The sequence below is a fragment of the Morchella importuna genome (genome assembly GCF_003444635.1).
Source record: "Morchella importuna strain M04M26 chromosome Unknown Morimp01GS019, whole genome shotgun sequence".
NCBI lineage: Eukaryota > Fungi > Ascomycota > Pezizomycetes > Pezizales > Morchellaceae > Morchella > Morchella importuna.
Window position 1 is genome coordinate 481,487 of NW_025763416.1, and position 13,100 is coordinate 494,586.

Here is a 13,100-nt window from a genome sequence, read left to right on the forward strand (position 1 = left end):
TCAAGCTAGACGCTCCCTCAAGCTAGACGCTCCCTCAAGCTAGACGCTCAATGGATTAAAAAAAAAAAATGTGAAAAGACTCTCCGACATGAACTGGGAAAGAAATTGAAAATTGGCTGCATGCCAGAGAAACCCTCATAAGCAGTGCTCCCATCATCTGCTATTACCTCCGAATCCTAAAGCCGCTGTCGCTCTTCCCCGATTTCTTACCGTCTTCATCAATTGGGATTGGGCAACTTAGGACAGGGTTTATACGTACCCAAGATGTTATAAGTTAGTACGAGAAGCCTTAAATGTTTTGAATCTTCACATCCCTTTGAGCTTCACTTCGACCGCTCCCTCTCTCTTCCTCTAGTTGTGCTAACAGGGTGTTCAGTTCTCCCTTGGCAATCTTTTCGCATGTCTCATGGTCCACATCGAGAAGAGGATCTCGCATCATCATATCTCTAACTTTCAGATACGATCTTACGAGCGTATCATTGAAAGCAGTTACTGAAACCTTGTGTGGGATGCTCTCCTCTAGAACACAAAGAGAATAGAAGATGTCCGACAAGGCAACTTGCTCTAGTCGCTCGATGATGACAAAATCAAAGAGACGCATGGGTACTGTTGGCCTGCCAGGAGAATGATGGTATGGTGGGAGCTCCCAGCGTTCCTCTCTGCCATCGAAGCTTTCGCTCGACACGGGCTCCAGGTTCTCTCTGGTCTCTTCCTGACATCTATTCTTATTCACTGCTCCTACCTGTCCCCCAGGACTAGCATCGGGAATTTGAGGGTGAGCCTGGGGAGGTGCTTGGGATTCGATTCCAGCCAGACCATGACATGAACGATCAACTGCGCCATCGAATGTCCCTCCCATCTCCAAGTTTTCAGAACCAGTTTTAGCTTTGCCACCGACTACATCATTGGCTTCATTGTTGTTTCCATAACTGACATTCTCCTCTTCCTCTTCTTGCTCATCGACTTCTCCATCGACCTCCTCGCCAAGCTCCTCATCATCAATCTCGTCGTCAATCTCCCCTTCGATATCCTCATCGGGGTCACCGAGTTCGCCACTTTCGAGGGGTTCCTCTACCTGGCTCTCACTCTCACTCTCGTCTCCATTCTCATCATCGCTCCCAACATCAACCTCGATATCATCCTCATCCTGGACGTCGTCGTCGATGGTAATTACCTGGGGGCCGTCTGTCATATTCACATCTTCCTGGCCCCGATCTTCATGTACTTGCATGCTCCGTATCTCTTGCGGAGTCTGTAGTTTTTGAGCGTTCTGATCCCTCGAACTTCTTGGATCCCTCATACCCCTCGGGTCCACCTGCTCCCTGCGCTCTTGCATTTGCCCATTTTCTTGCAATTTCTCCTTGTCCAGGGGCAATTGCACACCGCCTTTGTTATCATTATTGCCACCAATAGCAATACAAGAAGGATCTCTATCTTCCCCTCCATTATCCCAGTACCTTGCTTCGTTTCCTGTCATTCTAGTATCACCACGACGTCTAGGATCTGAGAGGTGTCGAACACCACCTGAAGTGCCGACTGCTCGGCTGTTTCGTTTAAAAACGCCACTCGAGGATCCTGGTATTCTCCCAGCTCTCGATGCTGCTCTGTCTTGATTGTTTCCCTTTCTCATTAATTTTCCACGGCCACGCGCCCCGCCAGGAGGAACACCCCTAGCCGCAGATGTACCATTCCGGTACGCCTTTTTGCGGCCTTGGAAACGACCAGAAGGGGGCTTTCCTCTATTTGAAACCCCAGCTCTAGGTCCCATATCTTCCTGTTGTGCGATAGGCCTCTGGTTCATGCTTGCGTCCATGCCCATGAATCCATAACCAACACTACTTCTTCTTCCCCTTATCATATGATCTACCTGTCTTTCCACACCCTCATTGGGTCTTCCAGCCCTATACCCGGGTCTCTCAGGTATGAACCGGCTCTGGTTTCTAGGAGACATCTCACCCATCCGAGTGCCAAATATCTCACCCTGTTCATATCTAGACATATTTTCTGGACTCCAAGTTTGAGATGTCTTCGAAGTGTTGTAAGCGTTAGGTTGTTTTGGTGGACTATGCATATATCTCGCGTCGGAACCATGGTGAGGAGACGAGTTGAAGTTGTAACCTCGTTCTCGCGGATCTATTTCATTTATCGCCCGAGAAGATGAGCCTTCAGGGAATCTCGGACCGGTAGGAATGCCGCGGTAGTCATGGCTAAATGCCTCTTGTCTCCTATGCCCCGAGCCAGTGTCGGCCGCCGGCAGTGACTGTGTTAGAACCTGGCCATTACCATTTTTATCGCGACGGTGAATCTCGAAAGGAGTAGAGTTTGACCCTTTGGCGAGCCGTTTAGCACCGTGGCTAATCTTTACAGGGGCTTTGTGTGAGTTGATGGCGGTGCCATTCGCCCGCGGCCCTCTGGGTGAATCGAAAGCCTCATGCGCTCTTTTGGGCGAAGGTCTAAACGAATTTTGATGGGACGGTATCTTGCCATTAGGTGTCTGTTGTCTGCCAAATTGGTTGGTATACTCGTTCACTGGAATATCTGGAATGTGCTCGCGCGCATGAAGCTTTAAAGGGGAAGATTTCAAACCCCGCATCATATCCGAATGTCTATGGTTTTTCTTAATAGAGGAGGCGCTAGCGCTACCGCCGAGCTTTTCTCGCAAGGGTATAAACTTCTTTTTTTTGGCCTTGTTTCTTGAGTTACTTCTGGATGCTCCTGGACTCGCCGCTGCTACTGATTGGTTAGAGCCGCCCTTCGAAGATCTACGAGGGGTTGCTGTTTGATGAGCCTTTGGACCAGTAGGTGGTGATTTGATGCCCAGTGGCATCTGGTTGACACCCTTTGCAGCAGATTTGGGCGTTGCTTGCGACTTTGGGCCAGTAGGTGGGACTTGCGGAGTCATTGCCTTTGGTGCCCTTGGCGGACTCCTCGATACCTGTTGAAAAGCTGCATCAGATGGCACTGGAGCTCTGAAGGCGTTGTTCCCATTTTGTCCATTGGAACTACGTGATGGAGTAGTAGCATTAGATGGTCCCAGGGCTGTTGTTGTCGCGGGAGCACCGATATGCCGCAGCCTGCTAGGGTGAACCATTGCAACGTCTTTGGGAGCTCTCGGAAGATGTTCTTTCGGTGTATTCGAGCTCCGTGTGTCCGAAACTGTAATAAATGGACGCCAATGAGCTCGTCATCGTCGAGGTCTTCATCGAGAATTATAGCCTCACCCTTCAAGAAATTACGCAGGCCTGTGGCTTGTGTACTATTACCGTTTGCGAAGACAGAGGGGTGTTCGCGGCCTTGATTTAGCTTGGTGGTTTCAAAGTTGCTTAAAGATGCCCCTTCGGACATGGTGGTGCTGTTGTTGCGTCAATATGAGTAGAGCTGTGAGCTATCGCTGGCGGGTTGTTGCTGGAGGTTAGAGTCTAGGATGTGATTGTCGTTGCCGAGACCGCCGCATCGTCACTCAGCCCTAGCGGGGAATGCAGGCACCCTAACCCTGACAAGAGTAAACCATCCATCGATCAGGAGTTTTGTGATTGGACAGAAAGAGGGCACCTCTGTCCAATCACGTCGTTTGGTGGGAAGGGGAGGAAATTCCGTGCAGCGCAACATTATTAATTTGCATGGGAATACTTATATTCAAACCCACAAACCCACAATCAACTTGCTTGTATTGATGTGATATCCATCATCAACCCTACAATTAAATAATAATTGTTCTATATAACCCGGTGAAGTATACTACTCGGATGGTAATGCTATTGAATACATATATATATATAATACTGGAGGGGTGGAGTAGGTACGATATATACATACGATACCAATACGGAATTGCATAAAACTATCAAATTAAAGTACATTAGACCCGCTCCCTTGATAGAAAAACCGCTAAAATTTCGCTGAAACAGATTCCCTTCTTCCAGATACAGTAGAGACTCTACCCACGCCTCTTTCGGTAATACTCACCCTTTCCCGCTGTTGTCAAGACTCCCAAGTTGACCTGCAGTACTTGTGTTTTCTTCATAGGCTCTCACTCATTCTTGGCAGTCTAACTACATGTATAATATCTTACTAGGGACTAGCACTGCTAATATTAGGGTTCAATCTCTAACCTTACCAGTGCGAAGTTATTCTAGTGGGATAATGTGGAAAACATAACAGTGTGGTCGGTGGACTGTGATAGACTCCTATAGGTAGTATTTTGGCTATTCGTTGATGAGAAAGAGTTATACAGAATAGGGTGAATTTGAGCATGTGCACCGTACCTGTATGGCTTAATTAACGCCCAAATATTACTCCACCACTTAACCACCAAAGAAACCTCATGAATTCTGGATCAAAAATAGAGTTAGGAGATGATATCTCCCTGCAAATCTCATATGGTCATGTCTGGTTTGAAAGCTCTATATAGTCTAGTTCGGGGCCACTCATAAACTCTGACTCGAGCTAGGGTTAGGGAAGATATTATCGTCAGGAACAACTGTTCATGGTATATGGTAAATATGTACTAGTACACACTGCATTCTTGTATTGTTTTTTGTATCTCCGATAAATTCCGAAATTTAGTATAGGTACTCATCAATCATTGATGTTACCAGTGAGGCCGTCAATCTTTTTCAAGAGGGGTCTTATCAAACGGTTGTGGGATTCGGTGCATAGGTTGACCCACCACGTAGTTAAGAACATCCGCAGCAATCGTATCTAACCAAGCTTAAGTAGTAAATATGAAATTTCGACAACATAAATGGAATACACGTCATTGTAAAACCCAAATATATGTACTATAATAAACTACAACGTTTCTACCATAAACACCGTTACTACCACTGTCACATACACCATCCCAGTGCGTACCCACCTCTCCCCCACACCACCTGCTGGAGTACAGGTTACCGTTGGCAGTATTGTCAAAGATGCTTCACTACTTCTTGCTCTTGAATCCGGGTTATTTTCAGATGTTGTATCTAGAGTATGCGAATAGTATTCATCGATAACCCCAGTAAAGATTATTTGTACCTCCCGTAAAAGGTAGGCCCACGTACATATACATCATCAAAGCTGCCAACAAATGCACCACTGGCAGTGATGGAGGCTTCTGTTGCGTCAAAGCTCCCATTGACCTGGTTGCGCAGTGCTTCGTGTTGTGCGCGATCGCTGAACGATGCTTCCGAGTCAATAAAGGGATAAGAGTAAAACGACGCCAGGGGTGCGGATGAGTCGTTCGAGTTGCTGCGCAGTGGGATTGGATGAATAGAGAACTATCTTGGTACTAAACGTTGGCGGAATCAATATCCACACAATCCAAACATTTTTTTTGCGTACGGGTTTATAGGTTTCTGACAATGTTTTCGAATATATGCTGCCATTGAAATTATACTCGCTTCCACTCTTCCGGGCAGCGAGCTCCCACGTTGAAAAATGCACCCCAGTAGATAAGTGACTCCTAGCAAGCGCAAATGAATTCAAACTCTAGACGAAAAGAACCCATTAGTAATATGGTCATCACTGGCTTTATCAACATACATGTAAGCAGCGGTTATATTTACCACTTCGACTTCTGCGGGCAACCAGTTCATCGACGCATTGCGAATATCCACAACCTCACCCTGGCACAGCGCCAGGTTTCCAGCCATTCAGTAGGAACGCAAAGGAACTTTCATTATCAACCTCATCTGGCGTTGGGTACTCCATGATTCCCAGGACTGCGTCGTACTTTGAAGAAAACTCCCCATCTTGACCACTGCAGTTTCTGTACTCCTCATCGATTGTACATGTGAATTGAAACTCCTATATATGAGAAATAATTAGTAAACATCTTGGGTGAGAATCCTATGAAGAAAGTACAATGCTCCCGTTGTAATAGCTACCTGGCCAGCGATGTAACCAGTCCCGCAGATGGGGGCGGTCACTTTCAGGAATGATATAGCAGCCTGACTCTAGATTTAAAGACGATACAAGTGCGGCTTTTGTAACGCTGTCAGAGTGAGGATGAGTAGAAGGTAAGCGAACTCCATCTCGAGAAATAGGTCGAGGTAAGTGTTAACGAGTAAAAGGATTGGGCACAAGGCGTGAAGCGTTGTCTAGAAAGATGTTTTGAATCAATGAGGCCAAAGAGCCCAAATATAACAAGACCAAAGGCCGAAAATCAAAGCGTTATTTCACCAGCCCAGTCCTCTCTAGCTCTATTATCACCCACTTCGATCCCACCAGAATCACATATCCCCAACCACGAGTCGACCCTCAAACCCCGATCTTTAACAACGCCCTCAATAGTCTAAGCCCCCTCAAGCTTCCAAGCTTGAGTAACCAAACATTTGGACCAGTTCTAGGGTTCTTCCTCCAAAGAATTCAGCCCTAAGGTCCGATTTGCCGAATCAAGCAACTGAGTTGTCTACACTATTCCTCATTTCATCACTGTGCATAAGTCATTAGTAATATGATGGGGCGCTAGATCTGAACCGCCCAGCGGCTTCCTGGTAGGTGGTGATGATTGGCATTGCGTCTGCGTGCCAGGAATAGATTTGGTGGTTGCTTTCATTGGTCAGTTGGACCACCTGTGATCAACGTGCTCCCCTTGGCAGAGAGATGTTTGGCAGCCAGTTTTTGTGTAATATATAGAGTCCTAAGGCTCGATGTGTAAGTTGGGAGCTTGCTCGACAGTTAGGGAAAGGGAGTAAATATTCAGAGTGTATCTACATACATGTATTTATCAGTAGCTGCTATCTGTTATTAGTACTGTGTCCAGACAACGAGTATGTTTGGTTGCCTTGATAATACGTGTTGATTTACAACGTAAGTCTTTTTTTGCTATAAGGAGCTTGTTTCTTCTACTCTTGTTAATTACCAATCACACAATACGATTCTCTTCAGACTTCAGTCTCTTATCACATGTGCTCTGAATAACAGCAACTGCGGTTTAATGGGGCCCAGTCTTGGTCGAGTAGTTCGAATAAGCTCTAGCAGGCAACTTAAATTTGAGCTCGAACTAAACCCAAGACCCCGAGCCCCTAAACACAGAGATGAAGTACTGTTGTTCTGACGGATATAGATAAAAGAGGAGGCCTAAGGGGTGTGAGGTTCGAATCATAACAAATGATTCGAGGACTGGAAGTATTATAGTCACGTCGACGTCGATCCTTGCAATACTAGCGTATTTTTTTTTCCCCATCAAAACACGAGATACATGTATCTAACTGCATGTACACACGCCCTACCAACGCAGTACCTAGATATCGGGGGTATAAATACAGTGCTATAATGGCCATCACCACCGTTATCTGAGACATTATTGGATCTGATTTGATCAATTGGGTAACAGAAGCGTTAATTAGTACTGGTATTATATTAATATTTACGCTATCTACTAAATTTAGTCGCCATTGGCTATTCTATCTCACTCTGCATATTACTAGCACGAAGATCATCAAATCCTCAATCTACAATAAAATCAATGCACGATATCAGACCAATCACACCAGTTAAGAAAAAACCCTTCATTCATATCGTATTTCGCCTGTATGCCTACGGTACAAAACAAGAGCCCCAACGAGCTAAGAAAATTCCCAATTCATCCTGCAATAGCAAAGAACATACTCATTATCCCACCGTCGAAATCGTCACCTCCAGATCCAGTGTTATTTGCCAGCCATCGCAGAAAAGAATTCTATCTCAGACCAATTAGCACACATACACACACTATAAACCCATTCATCGAAGACAAAGAAAATACATACCCCCATCTCAGCATCTACCTCCCAACCCACCTCCTCCCATACACATCCCCAACCCCATAGTCAACCGTCTGCAAATGCCTCCTCATGCGCAGCGCCTCCGCCTGCTCATGAAGCAGCGCATCCATCTTGATCTCCTCCTCGGTGATCAAGATACCCTCCTGCTTCTTCGCCTCGACCGCCTTCACCTCCTCCTTCTTCGCCTCCTGCTGCTGCTGGGCAACAGGATAGTTGTAGGTGTTGTAGACGTTATACGTCAGCTGCGGCCCACCACCACCACTGCCGCCAGCGCCGGCGGGGAACTGCCCCGGCGGGTGGACAATGATCTTGTCGGTGGAGGTGACGGGCGGCGGCGCCTCGATGGTAGTCGCGGCGACGGCGCCGGCGTTGGGACGCAGCGTCATGGCGTGGGAGGGGTAGAAGTGCCATACTTGCTTTCCGTCGATGAGCTCTTGGTGCCAGATGCCTTGCGAGGTGGTTGACAGCGCCATGGTGGTGGATATTTGTGTTTTTTGTGTGCTGATGCTGATGATGGTTTTATGATCGATGGATGGATGATGGATGTGATGAGGAAAGAGAGGAGGGAAGAAGGAAGGGAAGTGGGAGGAACTACGGCTTTATAGACGGGTAGTGAGAGCGTTGCTCATTGAATGCGAGTGACTTGGGGTGATGGAATGGGGTTAGCCTGCTTTTTCAGGTCGAAGGGAAGAGATTATATTAGAGCCAGGGGGCAGAGTTGAAGTTTGGGGAAATTGCGGGGAGCTATTTTAGGTTGGGAAGTACAAACTGCTACTGGTACTTGGCTGGTTGGCTGGGTACACGGGTGTAGGTGAGGGGGGGGTGCTGTGCTGGGTACAGTGTGGTACTAGCTGTGTTTTGTGGCCGTATACTACATGTGCCTCAAAGTTACTTATATATTACTTCAAGGTTGGATATTGATGGGAATGAGAATTCTATATTCATAGATGTGTGTTGGAAGTGAGGGTTGGGGTCATATATGTATATCCCCCACCCCCGCTAGCTGTGCAGCAGTTAGCAACCACTAGTAGAAGTAATTTCGTGATAAACAGCCCCCTCGTCGCCAATTCCACCATTAAAACCACTTTTCAAAGCCCACGATATCTTCAAACACCCGGTACAAGCCCTCTAGCATCCGTAAGTCGTCATTTTTGGCTGGATTTTTGGTCGAGTGATAGTTTGTGATCGGGCGCGGGAGATGGGATTTGGGAGGTTGGGAGGTTGGTTGTGGAGGTGGCCTGGGTGGTGGTTGGTATTTGGTGACTGGTGGTGGTGGTTGTGGTGGTGGTTTGGTACTTTGTGGGCGCTGGGGGTGTGGACACTGGGTGGGTGTATGAGGATTGTAGACGGTTGCGGAGGAGGAGTTGTACCGGGGGTACTGAGGAGTGATGCAATTGCAATGAGTCTAGTAACGCTGAGAGCCACCTCTATGTCAGTGGATTGACTTGATACAGCACATAAATTCTGATTGAATTCATTGCTAGAATTGACTAAATTAACAACGCTAACCCGTATCAGCGGGTTGGGTCGGTTGTGTATAGGCGGGGTTTGGAATTGAACCTGTGTGTTAGACTGACTTGACACCGCCGCTTCTTTTTGAGAATGGAGATTATTTCGGCGGTACGTATAGCTACATGCTATAGGCTGGTTGATATTGGGTCTTGATCGTTTGGTTAAACTGATCACGGATGCTGCATGCCCGGGTTTCGTTGAAAAGAGCTAACTGGCGGTTGTAACTCCTGGCTTTTGGAACGACTGTTAGATTGCTGGGTATCTCGAGTGGTGTGCAGTGCTCTACGGGGACGCATATAGTAGGTTAGGTGACATACGAGAGATACGACCTTGGGTCGTGGGCAAGGGGGGGGGGGGGAGGCACTTTCATCGAGTTGGTCGTTCTCGATGGGTGGCATGTCGGCGTCTAGCTACGAGTTTATGGCAACACTTGAGTTGCGGTATGTTGGCTGATCTGGGACTCGAGGGATAGTGGTTGTTTTTGGGCACGTATTGCTTGGATGGCCACGATCGACGGTGTCGGTGCACTGGGAGTTGATGGGTTTGTCTATATACGAAGGTCACGTTTGGATGAACGAATGTCACGGATACATGTACGAGAGTAGATTGTTTGGAACTAGATTTTTTACTATACAAAAAAAAAAGAGAATATAAAAAAATATACAAAAAAAGGGAGAAAAAGGGAACCTGTCAGAGTTCCATCCCCACCCACCGCCCCCTCCAAAACAGAAGAGGGGGCAGAGATCATCATGGCCACCCCTGCCAAAGCAGAGGCAAAAAGAGGCAATCACTCTAGGATGGGGAGGATGAGTGTCATCACCCAGGTTGGAGTGTCTGGCTCTTTAAAAGAGTTCTGACAAGGCGATCTACTATAGAAAAAGATCCTATGAAGTAAAATCGCATGGCGAGAGGAAGAAGGGTGTGGGTGGGCGCTGCCTTTTATAGACTTGGGCCGGAAACGCCAATATGGGCGGCCAAGGTTGAGGAGCGGCGAATGTGCGGAAGGGCATAGGGCTCGAGGCCTTGGCTTGTCGTATGCTGTAAATAAAACCCAACCTACAGACACCAAACCCGTCCACCACCCGCCCGCCGCAGCAGACAACACCGCCGAGTGACATCTCGTGATGCACCACCACAACACACTCACACACTTCAATTGATCAGGTATATTTATTGCAAACAAATGAACTCCTAAACAATAGAAACAGTACAACGCTGGCTAACAAGCAAACAACCAACCAACCATCCAAACGCGCCCAAAAGTCTCCAAACACAAACCAACCACCGCACCGCACCACACCGCACCGCTCACGCATCCCACTTCGCCACCAAATCACTCGGCACCGGTCCCTGCGTGTCCTCCCTCCTCCTGTACACCTTCACGCCCTCGCTCTCCTTCCCACTCGTAAACACCAGCGTCGCCCGTCTGCCCTCCATGCGCTCCACCACCGTGCGGATGCGCGCCAGCAGCACCAGATAGCGCTTCAGCACCACCTCGTTCTCGTCCTCCCACTCGCGCAGCAGCGCCGCCGTCTCAATCTTCTCCACCCGCTCAAAGCTCCCGCCGCGCTGGTAGCCGATAAACAGGTGCGGCGTCTGCGAGAAGAACACCTGCGGGATGGCGCGCAGCATCATTGACGGCGCAGAGTTGTCGCTGCACGTCTTGATGCCGACAATGGACTCGTGCGGGTACAGCGGTGTCAGGCTCTTGTGGGCTTCGATGGCGACTACATGAGGGGGCATAAGGGTCAGCATCTCCATATACACCGAGAAGTTCAGACTAATGACTTACCTGTAGTCTTGACTCTGCCCAGCGTCAGCTTCGACAGGCCCTCGATAAACTCCTTCTCCAGCCAGTCATCCGCCTTCTCCTGCGGGCTCGCACTCTTCCTCCTCGCCGCCTCCCCCTCTCCCTTGCCCTTCCCCTTCACCTCCTTCTCCCTCTCCTCACTCCCCCTCCTATCCCTCTCCCCCACACCCCCTCCCGCAGCCTGCGCCGCCGCCGCCGCCGCCCTCCTCTCCCTCCTCCTCGCCCTCTCCCCCCTCTCCCGCTCCCTCTCCGCCCAAAACCGAAACTCCGCCAGCGACTGCGTAATCGCATCACCATGATATCTAACCAAAAACCGCATCCCGCCCATCTCATACTCCACCACGCGATGGTGGCTCTGCAGCTCCCCCTCGTCCATCACCGCCTCCTCCCCCGCGTCCCCGAACCGCGTGAACCGGTTCAGGAACTGGAACCCCCACCCCCGAAACTGCCCCTCCGGTATCACCTCGGAGCTATTCGTCTCCCACCGCGACAGCAGCATGCTCGCCCTTGTCCCCCCGCCGCCGCCCATGATGTCAACGTCGATCCGCGCCTCCTTCGGCGGGTCCATGTTGAACGGCTGGTGCTGTGTGCGCCCACCCCGCCCCCCACCGCCGCGATATCCAAGCCCTGCGCCGCGCCCCCGCGACGCCGGGCTCCCCGGCGGCGTCGGCAGCCCCCCACGCCCCCGATACCCCCCACCACCGCGGCCCGTGTGTGTCGGCGTCGTCGGTGCCGGCGGCGGCTTCACCTCGCCGCGCACAAACTTGAACAGCTTCAGCAGGCTGCTGCGGTCCGTAACAACATCAACACCGCGGATGTCGTAGTCGGGCCGGTGCGTGTACACGGCGCGCAGTAGCGGGCGCAGCGGCGTGCCGGGGGAGAAGTACTCGTTCTGGTGGATCATGCGGAAGCCCGTGTCGGGCGGGAGCTTTATGGGTAGTTGCGGGGGGTTCCAGCAGGAGGGGTAGCCTAGTTGGGTGTGTTAGTCGCACTGACACTACTAAACTGCTGGGCTAGGGTGCTATGGAGAGGCGGCTTACCGGGGACAATGATCTTGAGGCGCTTTCCCGGCCCGTACACCCAGTTGTAGGAGGATATGGTCTGGAGGGCGGACGGGTGCAGGTCCTGCTTGTTTATGGCGGCGAGGGCGCGGTCGGACTCTGTGGGGACGGCGATGGTGGCGGCGGGCGCGCCGATGGTGCCGTCGAGGAGCGTGCGCGGGGTGTCGGGCTCGAAGGGCGTGGGCCCGATGCCGGAGATGAAGCGGCTGTTTGCCATTGCGAGCTAGCTAGGTGGTAGTAGTAGAGGTAGTAGTAGTAAAGACAAGATGGGAGGACGAAGGGGGCAGCGGGAGGACTGTGGGGTTTCTTGCTGGCGCGGTGGATTGGGGGGAGGGAGGGAGCGGGGGTTATATACATATGTCTCTCTCCATCTACATGTCTAGAGTATGGTATGGTATGGGGGAGTCTACAGTCACTTCACTCGCCGTGCAGACAGTATGGTATGACGGTGATGATGCGTCTCTCTCTTCTGCTTCTGCTTCTCTTCTCTTCTCTTCTCTCCTCTTCCATTGCTGCGCTGTCCCCCAACCCCCCAAGGCTGAATTGTTTCCATCACCTTGACTCAATGTTCAATTCCTGCTAACACCAACAAAAACGATCAGGCAAGCAACATTAAGGGTCCCTCCCTCCCACGTAGGCGGATAGAGAGAGAGCGATTTCAAAAAATTCAGGCAAGCAACGTTACACCGCAACGGGTGCATATCGCACTTATCGATTGGTTGGTTGGCCGACACCGCTGCTGCTGCTGCAGACAATACCGTCGTCCGCCTTGCGGATACGGCTGTCATCATGAAACAGCTCATCACCACCCCCCCCGGCAATCTTTTGCCTGACCCGATCATTGGCCGGTCGGGGTTGTTGGGTGCGGGTCGAGTGATAGTTTATGACGGGGGTGAAACCCTAACCTTACTTACTCATTCGTTCACTCGTTCGTTCAGGAAAGTGCGGATTGATACAACAGACAACAGC

General features: G+C 50.0%; 4 protein-coding genes across 4 annotated transcripts; all 4 read right to left on the reverse strand.

Moving 5' to 3' along the window:
- Nucleotides 1–176: 176 nt before the first annotated feature.
- LAJ45_06505 (uncharacterized protein) lies at nucleotides 177–3,345 on the reverse strand (the record flags this gene model as incomplete). The annotated part of the gene is made up of 4 exons (XM_046116069.1): nucleotides 177–205; nucleotides 260–288; nucleotides 366–3,156; nucleotides 3,222–3,345. The coding sequence occupies 4 exons, from the start codon at nucleotides 3,343–3,345 to the stop codon at nucleotides 177–179; spliced, it is 2,973 nt and encodes a 990-aa protein (XP_045970730.1).
- A 1,827-nt stretch (nucleotides 3,346–5,172) lies between these two features.
- On the reverse strand, nucleotides 5,173–5,633 carry LAJ45_06506 (uncharacterized protein; the record flags this gene model as incomplete). The annotated part of the gene is made up of 3 exons (XM_046116070.1): nucleotides 5,173–5,269; nucleotides 5,342–5,469; nucleotides 5,547–5,633. The coding sequence occupies 3 exons, from the start codon at nucleotides 5,631–5,633 to the stop codon at nucleotides 5,173–5,175; spliced, it is 312 nt and encodes a 103-aa protein (XP_045970731.1).
- A 2,114-nt stretch (nucleotides 5,634–7,747) lies between these two features.
- LAJ45_06507 (uncharacterized protein) lies at nucleotides 7,748–8,221 on the reverse strand (the record flags this gene model as incomplete). Its single annotated transcript, XM_046116071.1, has 1 exon — nucleotides 7,748–8,221. One exon carries the CDS (start codon nucleotides 8,219–8,221, stop codon nucleotides 7,748–7,750), a length of 474 nt encoding a protein of 157 aa, XP_045970732.1.
- Nucleotides 8,222–10,568: 2,347 nt separating this feature from the next.
- LAJ45_06508 (uncharacterized protein) lies at nucleotides 10,569–12,348 on the reverse strand (the record flags this gene model as incomplete). Its single annotated transcript, XM_046116072.1, has 3 exons — nucleotides 10,569–10,987; nucleotides 11,053–12,039; nucleotides 12,111–12,348. The coding sequence occupies 3 exons, from the start codon at nucleotides 12,346–12,348 to the stop codon at nucleotides 10,569–10,571; spliced, it is 1,644 nt and encodes a 547-aa protein (XP_045970733.1).
- Nucleotides 12,349–13,100: the final 752 nt, after the last annotated feature.